Below are 14,646 nucleotides of genomic sequence, written 5' to 3'. Positions count from 1 at the left end.
ACTGCTCTAGCAGTCATCCCCTTGCCTCACCAGGTTTCCATCTACAGCAAAGAAGGAGTAGGGGTTCTCCAGTCTCTTTGACTACATAACCTAGGTTTATCTGTAAAGCTTATTCCTACATTAATTCCTTGTATATACATGTATATATTAAAGTTTTCGCATGAAAAATCCAGAGTGAAAATATGAAAATCTTTCCACATGGCATCTGTAACACAGCTCCCTTTTCATTTAGCTCCCAGAACAGGATGCCTCACTTCTCCATAGTCCACATCTTTGATTGCCAGTCTATTTTCTTGCAAAAGTAAAGAGTCAGATTCAGAATGAGTGGAAACAATGGCTTATCTGGTGGCATGTTAACTATTCCTTCTTCTCCTTCAGTGAATGAGTTTTATGCCAGATTAGGAAGTAACCAGATCTCACTGTGACCACATGACAGCTATAACAGAAAGGAAAAGATGGTCTTGCGTGACTTCTGGCACAGATGGCAGTATGGACAAACAGGACCATGTCTTTTAAGGCTCTGCAATTGTACACAGTAAAAGTGCAGTCAGGAAGACATAGCATTTTCTGTTGGGCCCTTCTTATCTTGATCATCTTGCCCATCACTTTTATGTTTTCCCAGAGTCATTTTTTGACCCAAATCCCTTTCTTCTTTCCCAGTAAGACTCAGCCTGCAAACTGCAGGAACCACCTCAGAGGTTTTTTACCTAAGTCCTCTTGGCTTCTCCTCTCCCACACTGCCATTCCCACTCATTTCCCATTCCACCTCTGTTCTTGGATTTCACGTTTGAGTCATATCACAATTCCACATCTTAATCTCTACACTGCGACAGCTGCCAGTCTGTCACATACCCCCTCAAAATATTTTATATTCTTACTGTCATCTCCTTTCCTTTGGATCCCAGATTTCATTTTGCCCATTCATCCTCAGTTTCCCCTCATATGTTCCTAATCCTCCTTTCTTCCCCTTCCTGGCTCTCATTCATGATCGCTTTGTCTATTCAGTTCCTGCCCTTGTCTCTGTAGACCTCTCAGCTTCTTTTTTTTTTTTTCTGATGAGTCCATATGTTGCTGTATGTAGCAAGTATGTGTGTGGCATGGCATTCCACATGATAGTGGGAAATGGGACCAAGACATTTGATGTGCAGGGATGGATGAAAGGGATTTCTCAGCCATCTCAGCGTGGGATCTTGTTCAGAGCTCAGGCTGATCAGCTGTGATTGACACAGGAGGCCATGGGAGAGAGCCTGCAGTGCTGTCTTACAAAAGCATTAAATGCAGATTGGTGTGTACTTGAAGGAGAGAAAACAAAGAGAGAATCAAATTATTAGTCTTGAATCAAGCAAGATTTAAGAGGTCTGTAAGCCTTTTCATCCTACACTTAAATCACTGCATTTCCCCTTGCCTGTATTCTAGCAGGAAGGGAGACGGAGAGCAGGGAACAAAAAGGCTTTTAGTTTCATTGCCCTGAATTCAGCCTGATCTCTATTAGCTCAGAGCTTCACTTCCAGAGAAAACAGCTGCTGAGCTAAGAGCTGGAAGCAGACCCAGTTCCAGGGGCATCTTCAGAGAATGAAGCCCCAAAGGTCCAGCAGGTCATTAGAGTGTACAAAACCTCTTTTCTTGTGGGGCTTATAACCTAAATAAATTTGGACAGATTATCTTTGACACAGAGGTTAATTTGTTGACCCCATTTCAAAGTCTAATGCCTCTGCCATTTCTCAAATCACTAAAAATGTTACCATGGGTATTTTCTTTAGCATTGTTCACAAAAATACTTTTTTTTTAAAAATAATTCATGCACACTTGAACTGAAGGCAAGAATGGCCTTGCAGTATTGCAACTGCAATGATTATATCAGATCAAAATTATAAGCTGTTGAAAATAACCTTTGAATGAGTAGTGCTGGGTGAGTGGAAAAGTAAGTAAGCCTTGTTCCCGCTGTTGCTTATAACACATATGTCACTGGTGTTTCAATGGTAGAGAATCTGCTCTTGTCTAAGACTGGGAGTTTAAATCCTTGTGCACATGAAAGCTACCCAGTAGAACAGGCATTTGTCCATGTGCTGCATATAGCAAAATCACACTGTGATGTGTAAAATACTGTACAGATTGCAGTATATACTGTTCAAAGTTTATTTTGAGTCTTCTGCATTTTCATAAGACAAAAAAATATGATCTATATCATCTTACAACATTGGCAGTATGAAACATACACACAGTATGCATTTTGAACTGTAGCATATGTACAGAATGTTCACAATTTAAACAGGAGAAATGTAGCTGAGCATGTATCGTCTATCTATCTATCTATCTATCTATCTATCTATCTATCTATCTATCTATCTATCTATCTAATCTATCTCTATAGGCTTATTACCAATATATTAGGAACCTCTCTGAAACCTTTCCAGCTGAAAAGCCCTGCAAGCTTACCTTAAGAATTGTCCATCACTCCCCCCCTCGGCCCCACCCCCAAACTTGTAAGTACTTGCAAATGCTTTCACCTCTCTCCAGCCTCCAGCTGTTTCTGGAAGTTTTCTAATACATACAAAGGACACTTGAAGAAATTTGTAAAGGAGCCACTACTACCGTGTTGTAACAACAGAAATTACACCCCACCAGTAAGGATAACAACTGGACGCAGCTGTATCCAGCTGGAGAGTAACATTATCCATTTCCAAATATAACACCATTTGCATTCTTTCTCCTCACTTATGACCATGCTGCAGCAAGAACTCCATAAAGAGCTCATGACAGCTTGAAACTTAAAATCTCTCCAATTCTTAATAAACTATTTTCCTAACAAGAGACCACATCGCTATAAGCCTAGGCTTGCACCTTCTGAAAATTAAATTAAGTTCCTCTTTCCTGCTAGAGCTATATTAAAGGGAACTGTTCAGCCTCACCCTCTTTCTCCGGTTAGCTGAGATGCCAATATCTATGGATACATCTATTATAATTTTAACTGGTATGTTATGTGTAAATATCATCCAGTTGGATTTGCATTGACGTAATTCATACTATATATAAGACATCAAACTTAAACATGTTCTAGCTTCCAGCTCTTTGAGATGCCTTCACTAGTTAAGAATTTAATCCATCCACTTGGACTTTTTAAATGATTGACACAGAACGGTACTTAGCATTTCTAGGGACTCAGGATGTTTCAGGGTTTGCTCCCTGTATTTTAAAGCTCTCGTGGTGTGGTTCAAAATGGTTTTTGGTGTGGGGATGGGTTGTTTTTCATCTGCAATTGACCTGAGACAGTAACTTTCAACAAACATGAAAAGCGCAAACTAAAAAAGATTGTTGTAACCCTCTTCACACCCTTTGGCAGAACTACTGTATTCTTGGTTTTTTGATATTTTGATTATGGGTGAGGGCTTACTCTAGCTGCCACAGCTATTTAATTGTATGTGGACAGTTATTTCTCACCAAAGTGAACTGAAACACTACATTTTCTCAGAAGAGGTCATTTGGAAAATGAGTAATATTTTCCTGTGTAATGTCTTACAGTGCAATGCTTTTCAGTTCTGAATTAGTCCTTTTCCATGAATTTACAGAACTACTATTTAAGAAACCCCTTGGGATTCCCAAGCTGGGGATTTCAAATACAGTTACCTGCAAGAAGTTCTAAAGAACTACAAGTGAAACATTAGTTTCTCTTATGGTTTCCCTCCATGCATCATATTGCACAATAAGGGTGTCTGAATTTTTGGTCTCAGGAGGGATAGACAGCTGATGGTTTTAAGCAATGTTGCTCAGATTTGGGTCACTTTTAATGCGGCATACACTACTTAGATTTTTTCCTAATTAACACAATGGCATTTTTAAATATGTAACTAAAAGGAATGTCTGAGGAAGAAGACACACAGCTCTGATAACTTCAAACCCTCAGATATTCCTCAGGCTCTCAAAAATCATGAAATCTGCTAAGGAAGGTGCTTTGTTAACTGGCTTTTTTATCTGCTAAGACACATTTGCAACTATACAATTCTGAAAAAACTTGCAACAATTAGGACAGGTCAGAAGACCGGTGTTCTACAGTTTGTTTCCAAGATGAAAGGAATATATAAACCACCAAGCATTGCGAAACATACAACATACAATACTGCATGCGGCTGAAAATGAGCATGAACTTGTCTGTCAGCATTCAACCGAATCACAATTCCAAAACCTGAAGGATCTTATTCCATCTCTCAGTGTGAATTCTCATCGAAGAGTAGCTTACATCACACCAGCATTTGAGCGTACCTTCTACCAAATGGCAGTGGAGCGGTAAGGTACTGCTGCTGCCCTGGGATTTTGTTAGTCCCTGCCCTGCCACAAAGTATTGAACTCCCTTGACCTCTTTGCCTCTCCACCTCATTCCAGCTCCTCCCGCTGGGGATCTCCCCATTGCCTCAGTTTTTTGTCTCTCACCTCCTCCTTCCTCTCCTGTACTCTCCGTAGCACACCAGAGAGGCTGGCGCAGTAGGAGGACTGGACCCAGTTTCTTCTCATAAAGTGCTAAGAACCAACCCTCGTTATTTGTTATCATACCGCAGATTAAGTTTTATCAAGCTGTGGGATGTTACCTTGCTTTTTAAGGGGACACATATCGGGTGTCTGTATCAAAACCAAGCGGAGGTCAAAACCTGCCATGTGTCCGAGCCTGGCACCGTTCGTACCGGGGACACGCCACGGCCACTCCGCCACCCGAGGCCACGTTTGCGGGGCACCGAGACCCTCCCGGGTGCCGTGAAGGCTGAAAGGGATTGAAGGGCGGGGAGCCCTGAGACGCCCCCACCACTCCCGGGTCTCCGTCCTGGCACCTTCCCGGAGCATCGCAGCCTTTTCCCGGCAAGCCGGAGGCTGGGGCTCCCCCTCCGCCGCCGCCGGGAAGCCGCGGGGGCGGGCGGGCGCGACCCTCCCCGCGCTGGGCGCTCCCCGGGGAGGAGCCGGCCGGGTCGCACCGGGCCCGCTCGCCAAGTCCGGCTCCGAGCAGCCAAACCCAGCCCCCTGGGTTCGGGGTGGGCGGGGAGGGACGGCCGGCCGGGCGCCTCTCCTGCCGGGAGCGGGAGGACGGGCGAAACTTTCCTCCCCGGCGGCGGCGGCGGTGAGGCACCAGCAGCCGCCGAGGCGAGCGCCGCCAGCATGGGCCCCGACACGCTGCCGCTCGGCACCTACGGCGGGGCGGCCGCCGCCGTGCTGCTGCTGTGGGCCGTGTGCGTGCTCTGCAGGAGGAGAAGGTACCGGGGCGGGGGGCGGCATTCCTGCACGGCCGGGCCGGGGGAGCGGGGCTGCCGCCGCCGCCGAGCCGCGCATTGGGCCGCGCCGCTCTCCGCCCGCCCCTCCGCTCGGGGCCGCCCTATCAGCGCCCGCCGGGCCGGGGGCGGCGGCCCCCGCGGGATGGCGGCCCCGGGGTGGCGGCCCCGCTGCGGCCGGGCCAGCGCGGGGCCCGCGGGCGGCAGCGGCGCCGCCGGGGCCGAGGGGGAGCCGGGGAGGCGCGGCGGGGGCGGCGGAGCCTCCTCGCCTGACCTCGGCCGGGGGCGGCCGCTGGCACGTGGGATTCTGGTCTCGCCTCCCGGGGACGCGTGGAGTCCCGTGCTCCGAGAGGAGCTGTGCACGTAGCACATCCCCGGGCAGCTCGGCATGTGTGAGCGTACGCGACGCTGAGGGTGGCTGCGAGCCTGCTGCCCCGTGCAGCAGCAGGCAGCCGGGGCGGCCCGCGGCAGCTGTCCCGCCGCGCCCCCGCTGCCCCTGCCCTACCTGCAGCCGCCGCTGCCGCATCGGGGTTGCGACATCGGCCCTCGCTGCCCTGCTCTCCGTGCCGAGTAGCTTGGGTCATAGGCGTTCTAGTGACTTCTGTTAGTGTTACTCATGCTGTTTGCCTTTAAAGTGTACAATCTATATAAACTCAAAGAAGGTACACACGTGTTCGGAGACATTTCAAGAAGAACATGCAGGGTTTTTGAGGGGAAAAGAAGCACTGTCTGGAACTATGCTTTCTAAATACCTGTTACTTTGTATACTGACATTTTCCCAAGTAGTTTTCACTTGATGAAATGAAATGCTTGGCCACGTGAAGCCAATACTCGATGCTCTTCGGTTTCTCGTCTGCAACTGATGAACAAATGTGTGTAAAGGCTGACGGAGGAGGAGTGAAGAAGGGGAGGGATCAGTATTCACTGGATTGTTTGCTTATTTTTAATTCATAAAATGAGATGCATAGAAAATAATAGATGTAATTCTGAATAGTAAACTGTTTCTATTCCTAGTAACTGTAAGTTATTTTGGAAGATGTAGACAAGCAACTGCAAAAAATAAATTGCAGTACTAGGTTCTAAACAGAGTTAGAAGGGCAGTCTGGCAATTTTTAGACCAATAACCCTAACTTTGGGACCATGTATAGAATGAATTGAAAAATGAAAATTTGTGTTTTGGTCCCAGAAGACATCTGTAAACAGAGACGGATTAGTTCCATGGTGTCTGGTTTGTAACCATTATTACGTGTGATTTGACTTAGAGAGCCCAATCCATTCCTTAAGGAGACATCCATCCCAATGTTTGAGTGGGGTCATCCCATAACACAGACTGCTTGACAGAGTTGTCTGTGATGACGCTTCATGCTTCAGCTCAGTTTATGAAGTGGACAGTTGCTGCTCAGCAGGTCACTCCTCCTCCTCATCATGCTTCTCTGACCCTCTGTGAGCGTATTCTGGGAATTAAACACATAAAAAACTATTTTTTGGATATGTTTAGTTTACTGCCAGTCTAGTTTGCTGTTCCCTAAAGAACATCAGCACAGAAAACAAAAGGGGAGCAGGAAGGCAAATGGGATTTGGTGTCTTTTTAAGGCTAGAAGATATTATACTGCCTCAGCCATATTATAAATTGTGCCTGTCATTAGTTTAAATTCTAGTGCAATTGTAAAAGAATTTTTGAAAATGGAAACAGGCAAAGCTGTTGCTTGTAAAATTTTCAGCCAGATGTGAGTGGTAGAGAAAAAAGGATCAAAGAACCCATTCTGAATTATTTTTATACCCTTTATGGCTGTAGTGTTTTTCAAGTGCAGTTTAGAGTCTACAGCAGAATGGTTTGTGTCACAACAGTATGATGTTACACAGAAGACCTCACAAGAAGATGTACTGGCTTGTCCCAAAAACCAAACTGCTGTTTGATTAATTAACTACTTGAAAGCCTGTGCTGTTTCTTAGAGAACTGTACGAAGCACTAGCAAATAATAAAGCAAGCAACTGCAAACAATAAATGGCAAAACCTATCAACCTCTGTGTGGTACAGCCCTCAGCAGAAGGTGCTAGTGTTGAGGTATTGTCCTGCTCCAGTAAAATGTGCAATTAATTCTATTTCTTTCAGCATAAAGAAAGAAAAGAAATTTTGCAGGGTCTGTAGAGGTGCCTAGCAGCAGCCTGCTGATGTTCAACAACCATTTCTGATCTGTGGGAAGAAAAGCCATTCTAAGGGTGCAGTGGAAGATGGGGTTAGAGCTTAGTTCATACTTCTCAAATTTGGTGGAAGTCTGGGATCTCTCCTTGCTTATCAGACCCTTATCAGTTTATCCATCCCCATGTGTCCTCCACATGGGGAGCGTTGGCAAATTACTCCACAAATAAATGCCAAAGTCAAGGCTATATTCCTGGTCATGGATCATAGCCATTTGGACAGAAGAGCAAACAATGTGGAGCTTGCCTATGCTAGAAGAAATGTTGGTACTTCAGGCATGCATGTGTTCTTATATAAGTTAATATGTTGCCTTAATGTTATGCTTGTAGCAGTGAAAACCCTGTATAAGGAGATTGTTGTTTTTAAGGTACCAAGATAAACTTCACCAGAATGATAAAATTTGACATCTTAGCCACAGCCCTGCATGGATTCCATCAAGTTTACCACAGTAGGCAAGTGTGTGTATATATAAATGAAGAGCTTAAGTGAGTAAATAAACACCACTAACTTGCACTTCAGAGAGCTCTGTGTTTGTTTTGCTGGGTGATGCCTCTGTCCTGCTTGACCGAGGTGAAGCACAACCACCTTTGTGGCTCTTGAGAGTTACACATCAAGGAGCATAATGAGGGTTTGTATATCCTGGAGAAGAGAACTTCCTCAATCCATCACTGATGCTCCTTAAGCAGATGTTACAGGATTTCACTTTTTTTGGTATAAGGTGCTTCCCCTCTGTTTCCTCTCAGGCTGAGGTGCTCATTACTGGAGCAGAAAAGGTGTTGAATTGGCTTAATCTGCTGTTGCTTTTTTCTGTAATGCCATTGATGTAACCTGGCTTTACAAGATTTGAGCGTGAATTCAGTACCAGTTTTCTCAGATAGGGTAGAAAGGAAGAGGAATTTCCTTTTGTATAAATGCTTATCATTTGAGTGCTTGTGGCAATAATAACACAAAGGAAACTATTTGGAGTCTTTGCCAGGTTTTGTATCACAGATGGTGAAGAAACAGAAGTAGAACAAAAGTTTCTGTAATCACAGAAAAAATGAATTTGAGTTAAACTCAATGTCAAATGAGTCTCGGTGCCTTCTGCATGCTAAGAGAGATCTCCCTCTTCGTGGTTAGCGAAGGAAAGCCTATCTAGGCTGTTTGCTGGGGAATGTATTTTCTCTAGAGAGCACTTCCTTGTTGCTGCTGCATGAAAGTATTTCTGCTATGGCAAAAGCTGGTGATTTCCTAGGCTGGAGACTGTACAAATTATTCTCTTGCCTTCATAAAATGTCTTACCTCAGCCCCAGCTTCATGTGATTTTCTTTTGGTGTTTTCAAACTGCTTTTCCACTAGCTGTGCACAGTCTCATGGAGCAGGAGGTGAGATGTCAGGTGAAGCTGACTCCCATTTGTCTTCCAGCAGTGATGCTGCCCAATTCAGAGAAGGGCCCTTGAGATCTTCAGGGGCTGTGTCTCCTGCTAACTTACATAGGTGTAGTATTATTCCACTTTTTCTTGCTCAAATTGATGGATATTTTTGGTTGCTAGTGTTCATTGCATGTCCATGACTGAAAATGGTCACAGATTGTAACCAACAATATGTGGGAAAGGCTGGGATATTCTCTGACTCCCTCCTTGAAGAGCAGATGCTGCAAATTGCTAGGAAGAGGGGACCACAGATTAAAACCACTGCCTTAGGGGAAGAGGACAGTGGAGAGAAGTGGAACAAGAATTGTGTCCCTGTTTATGTATTGAAATTGAATCCTTCTCCTAAGGTTTGCGTCCCAAAGTTTTTCAGATAAAGAAAATACAGTCTGATGCTGTAAAAAGGTTCCTCAACAGAGGTTTATAACTGCTTGGAAAGTTAACACACCTCTGATGTGAGTTGCATCAATGACAGGGTTGGTAAAAGTTACTCCTTTACAATTCTATTGCTTTAAAATGAAAGAAGGTGGATTTACATTATATAATAAGAACAAATTCTTTATGGTGAGGATGATGAGATACTGGAAGATGTTTCCCAGAGAAGTTGTGGCTGCCCTGTCCCTGGAAGTGTTCCAGGCCTGGTTGGATGGGGCTTTAAATTACCTCATGGCAGGGATTTGGAACTAGATTATCCTTAAGGTGCCTTCTTACCCAAACCATTCCATGATTCTGTAGGTTTGTAGGGCTGGTATTGTAATTATTAGGAATGGTCTTCACAGTCAGGATTGCTCGTGAGAAATGCTATGATACATGGCTCATGTTGTGGGTTTTACTTTACAGCACTATAAGAATTTCTGTGCTGCATTAGATGGGACATGTACCTTCTAATATATTGTTTCTGACCAGTTTCTAATGCATCACAACATGGTATTAAAAAAATATCCAAACTTATACAGTGTAATTGTAGATTGAAGTCAACATAAGAAGAATTGCATGATACATTTCTCAGGAAGGATTTTGCTGTGACCTGAGTTATGGATTTAAAGCCTTGAGGAAGCAAAGTGTCTTTCATTTTCCCTTTTTATTCTATATCTTAAAATACCTCTGATCTATACAATTACATTAATCTAATATACTTTTCCCCAAAATTGCTCTCTTGAACCCAGACAGATATTGTTGAAAAGAATATAGATTTTGTCTTTGCCTTCAAGAACATCTTATCCTTCTCTGTGACAAGCTGTGAGCTTGCTAACAGCTCTCTTACCAAGCGAATTGTAGTTCACAAGATGTCATCAGCCTGTCTTTTTTACCACTTCTGCTAATTTAGGCAATATGTTAAGGTAGTTTTCAGTTGGAGGGAACATCAGGAAGGACAGATAGAAGGATACCAGAAAAATCTGGCCTCTTCCTTCTTACCTTGGCCTTCTGCAGAGGCCTTTTCTCCATTCTACTGATTGGACCTCTAGGGAGTGCACGTGTTTTCATGACCTCCTTTTGTTTACTGTCATTGTCCGCTCTTTCTCCACTCTGGAAAGGACTGAAGACTGAAACTGTTTAAGGCAGAAAAGTAACAGTTCTGTTTCTTAAGTAGCCTTAGGAAACCTTTCTTTCTCACCATCACACTTGGGTTTTCTGTCAACTGTTCACTGCTGTGCCAAGATGTGGTGGAAGCTTATTTCTTTGCTTGCTTCTACTGGTCAGAGCTTAAGTGAAGGTAGAATAAAATGAAGTCGGCAAAACTGTAACCTTCTCAAGGTGTACAAGTCTCCATTCACAGGCTGTTGGTTTTTCTTATGGCTCTAATAGACCTGGAGAGCCATTATATCATGGGTCTTGCACAGCAGTGTGTTTCAAGACAGGTTTTTCTTTTTCTTTATTTTTTTTTGTCTTGCTTCTCATCCTTCTGATTTGTAGCGTGTGTGTCATGCACATTTGGAGTTCCACTTCCTACCAATACTTTGAAGATGACATTAAAGATGAGACCTCTTTTAGAAGATAAGGAACCTTCCCAGTGATCTCTGATTTACAGAATTCTTTGCTTAAGGTACACTGCCACCTAGCAACAGTTTCCCTTCCCTCCCAGTTTTCTTGACCTACTTTGTTGGGGGTTGTTCAGCTTTGTGGTTTATACCTGGTCTGGCCTTGGTCAGCATCCAGAATCCATCAGTAGATGCCATCCTGGTAAATGTATATGTGTGAGAGGTGGAGATATTTTTAGTGGCAGTAAGAACTAGCTAGCTTCTTGTTTCTGACTAAAATACAATAGTTTATACTTTCATGGGGTTTTTTTCCTCCCCATATTTCTGTGAAAAGGGCCTATAATTCCCCCCCCCCCGCCCCCCGCCTTGGAATTATTGATTTTGCTTTCTTCTGTTCTTTATTTCTTGGAGCAAATAAAATTAAAGGGTGAGAGTTAAAGGGAATTGCTTTCAGCTCTATTTATTATTCCAGTGTAACATGAAGCATGGAGTGTCCATCTAGAGCACTGTACACAAACACACAGAGCTTACAGAAAGTTCTGAACAATTAACCCTTCTGCTCCTCTTCCAAGCTGATAGTCCCAAAGGTATGAATGAGGACAACCCACATGAATACACAGTGCTTCAAAAATTATATTAATGCTTGCCACTATATTTAGAGGAAGAAAGCAGGGTGGTTGGCAAATCTTAGCTGAAAGGTTACAAATAAAGACTGGTTTGAAGGAAAAGGGGCAAATCTTAATCCTAGTGTCCTCTGACATGAGCTATGAACTACTTCTCCTTTATGCATGGTGGTGAAATTTGCCCCCCAGTGTGTTTAATAACTGGTGATGTAACTAGAGAGCTGCATCATCAGGTGACTGCAGGATTTCCTGGAGTCTTGATCACAAAGCTTCCTGGGGCTTAGCACCCTCAGGAAGGAGTCACTGGCATGCAGGGACTTCACTAAGTCCCAAGCTTGCAGTCTTGCTTGTGGCTTCCTCGTCAGTTCCCCTGCTGTAAATTGGAGGCCAGTGTGGGCTCTTGATTTACAGATAACACAGACAAATGCTTCACTGGGCACTCAGAGAATTTTCAGAGATGCTGAAGAGTTCTTGCATGGTATAACTGCTCAACATATGCTGAGGAACTGTTGCCTGTCCATCCCTTTCTCCTATATGCTGAAATACAATTTTAGGTATTGTATTTTTGCAATAGTCAGCTAAGTTGTTGGATTGTGCCAGCCGCTCTAGTGTTTTGCTCAGTTATGAGAATTATGGTACCATATAAAATTTTTGTTTGTTTGTTTGTTTTTGGTTTCTTGGTTTTTTTTTTTCTGGTGTGGGTTTTTTTGGTGGTGTTTTTTTTTTTTGTGGGGTTTTTTTTTGTGGTTTTTTTGGGGTTTTTTTGTTGGTTTTTTTGTTTGTTTGTTTGTTTTTTATTTTCCCCAGTCAAGTGTTTTGATTAAGAAGTTGGGCAGGGCTTATTCTGATAAAGTAGTATAACTGTTCTTAGCACTCCATCTAGTCACTTATTTAACTTAGTGCATTGTAATGCCAGAGAGTGGGGGAAATACAGAAGCTAAATGAAACAGCATACGTGCAATGTTAATACACTATATGAAGTTAAGGAAAATCTCACTGTTAAGTTGGCAGTCTTTTTCTCTTTTATCCAAGTTTTATAGATCTCCTTGGTATTGGAGCCAGACTTGGAACACATTTTCCTGACTTCTAGTTTTGTGCTTTAACTTGCTGCCTTTTCTTTCCAAGACATTTACCATATATGTATGACATTATAGCTGTCTGGTAAACTAACTTTTTCAACCATGAGGCAGATTCTGAATTCTGATTTCAAACTTCAGTAGTGTTCTTTTTCTTTCCCCATCATTTACTGATCCTTTTACAAGAAGCATGTAGGATTTTAGGCTAATATCCATTTGCATGCCGTCTGGGTGAATTTTGGCTGACTGAGAGTCCCATAAAACAAAAGTTTCCTCTTTACAAACCACATGGATCTTGGCTGTAGATATTCAGTCCCTTTCTCCACAAACTGTTTTTAATGGTGCCAGATTCTTCTGTTTCTTCTCCTTGTTTGGCACATGTCAGGAAAAAAAAATCTTGGCTCTTGTATAGAACATATCTTGTTTCCTCTTAACTGCTCGTACTTTCTATTCGTAATTCAAATCAGCACAAAAATGCTATGGTTGTGCTTCTCATGATTTAATCTTGTAGTTTCCTAAGCAATATTCCAATTCTCTTAAAAAAATAATGCTCTCTCATACCGTAGGCCTAGTAGTAGGAGATTCTAGCCAAATGCAATGAATGTGTACCTGTTGATTTTGGAGAATATGCATGGAGTCCTGGTAAAGTGGCCTGTTCAGAAGGCATGTGAAGAAAGAACAGATGAGCAAAATTAAGCTAAAATGGGTGTTACAGGAGTACCCTCTCCACCATCCATCCAGTTTCCCCTTTCTGACACTGCAGTGAAAACCTGGACTGCAACACTGCCCTTTGTAGACTAATGTCCATAGTGGGTGGTTGAAGAAGTGTCTCCTTCCTAGCCCATGGCAGCCCAGGGATCTGTCAGAGAGCCTGTGTGTGTTTGCAACAAGCTACTCATTTTCCTTGCTGACAGCCTTTCTGTGCACCCTTTGAGCTCTTGTATGAGTCAATGTGCTTCTGATGGCTAAGGCAGACTGCAGTGCTGTGGTTGTGCTGTGGTTTGTTGTGACTGATTTATTGTGATTCCCCCAAAAAATCAGCAAACTGCTTAGTAGCCTGCTCTTTTCTTACCCATTGTCGTGCTTCTCATAAGATTGTTTTCCAGATTTCTCCTGAGTGGCCATTACAAATTTTTAAGTAACTTACCTTGTCTAAAATGATTTGGACAAAATTAGAAATTTTTCAATGATATGTTGAAAAAATGATGATAGAAAATTGCCACATTTCTTTACTTTTTGAAATGATAAAGTATTTTTTAAAAATTACAGTCTAATTTCAGCCTGGTGTGAGAATGCAGAAGTTTTGCAATTATTAACTCTGGCAGCTCTGTTTATTTAAAAAAATGAAAACCCAAAACCAACCCAAATATTCCTTAACATGAGAAAACTATTGCTGTTAAAACAGAGTGGGCAGAACTGATGAAGTCAGTTTTTCAGTCTTTTTGTACTCTTTCTTTCCTTTTGTTTTCATGCCAGCAAGAGAGTGGGTCTGCCCCTTTGTCATGGTGTGCTACTGTAGTCTGTGAAGGCTTCAGAGGGATGGTCTCCAGCTTTCTGAAGGGACCCCAAGGAAAAACAAAAAATACATTTAGAAACTCCCATTTAATCAGGTTAACAAAAGCAGGATGCTTAGGAAAGAAGGACAATTGCTACTATCTCCTCAGAGAGAATTTGACTGACCTCCGTTGCTGGTCTACTCACCTGACGCTACAGTAGAGTTTGGTCATCATCCCTAGCTGGAAAGCGCTGCTCTGTGTTTTCTTCAGTGCTGGCATGGTTTTTCGGGTTACAATAGCTTGTCTTCAGGGCTTCTGGTGTGAGATAGATCATAGCCATGTTAATTCTCTCCAGCTGGTTTTTCAGCATGAGAAGCTTTGGTAGTCACATTTGGGAAGCTTCTCTAAAAATAACTCAAAGAGTGGATTGATGGCAAAGCATAATTTTTTCCTTCAGTTGTTCAGGAACTGATCTGCAATATCTACTTAGCTCAGACTTATACTTCATTAAGACAGAAAAATGTCCATGGAAGATGTACTTTTGTTTTCGAAGGTAATAGTATTTGTAAGTTACTTCCAAGTGCATTATGTGTTTCCTCCATGTCCCTCTCAAA

The 14,646-nt window shown here is 43.0% G+C and overlaps 2 protein-coding genes across 3 annotated transcripts in view; one reads left to right on the top strand and one right to left on the bottom strand.

The window, feature by feature from the left end:
• Positions 1-2,302: 2,302 nt before the first annotated feature.
• Positions 2,303-14,646, bottom strand: part of LOC135279943 (uncharacterized) — a 218,512-nt gene continuing 206,168 nt past the window's right edge. Inside the window, exon 5 of the transcript XR_010347091.1 lies at positions 2,303-2,354. The gene's annotated coding sequence lies outside the window, so the exon portion shown is untranslated. The remainder of the gene's footprint in view (positions 2,355-14,646) is intronic.
• LOC135279923 (cytochrome P450 7B1) overlaps positions 4,965-14,646 on the top strand; it is a 124,337-nt gene continuing 114,655 nt past the window's right edge. The window contains exon 1 of one of the 2 annotated variants that reach the window (XM_064387507.1): positions 4,965-5,234. In XM_064387507.1, the coding sequence (XP_064243577.1) occupies positions 5,140-5,234 (95 nt within the window). In that variant the 5' untranslated portion in view covers positions 4,965-5,139. The remainder of the gene's footprint in view (positions 5,235-14,646) is intronic. The other variant, XM_064387513.1, reaches the window with a different exon arrangement.

This window comes from Passer domesticus, chromosome 1 (genome assembly GCF_036417665.1).
Source record: "Passer domesticus isolate bPasDom1 chromosome 1, bPasDom1.hap1, whole genome shotgun sequence".
NCBI lineage: Eukaryota > Metazoa > Chordata > Aves > Passeriformes > Passeridae > Passer > Passer domesticus.
Note: the sequence above shows the minus strand (reverse complement) of the source record. Positions and strands in the feature narration are given on the sequence as shown.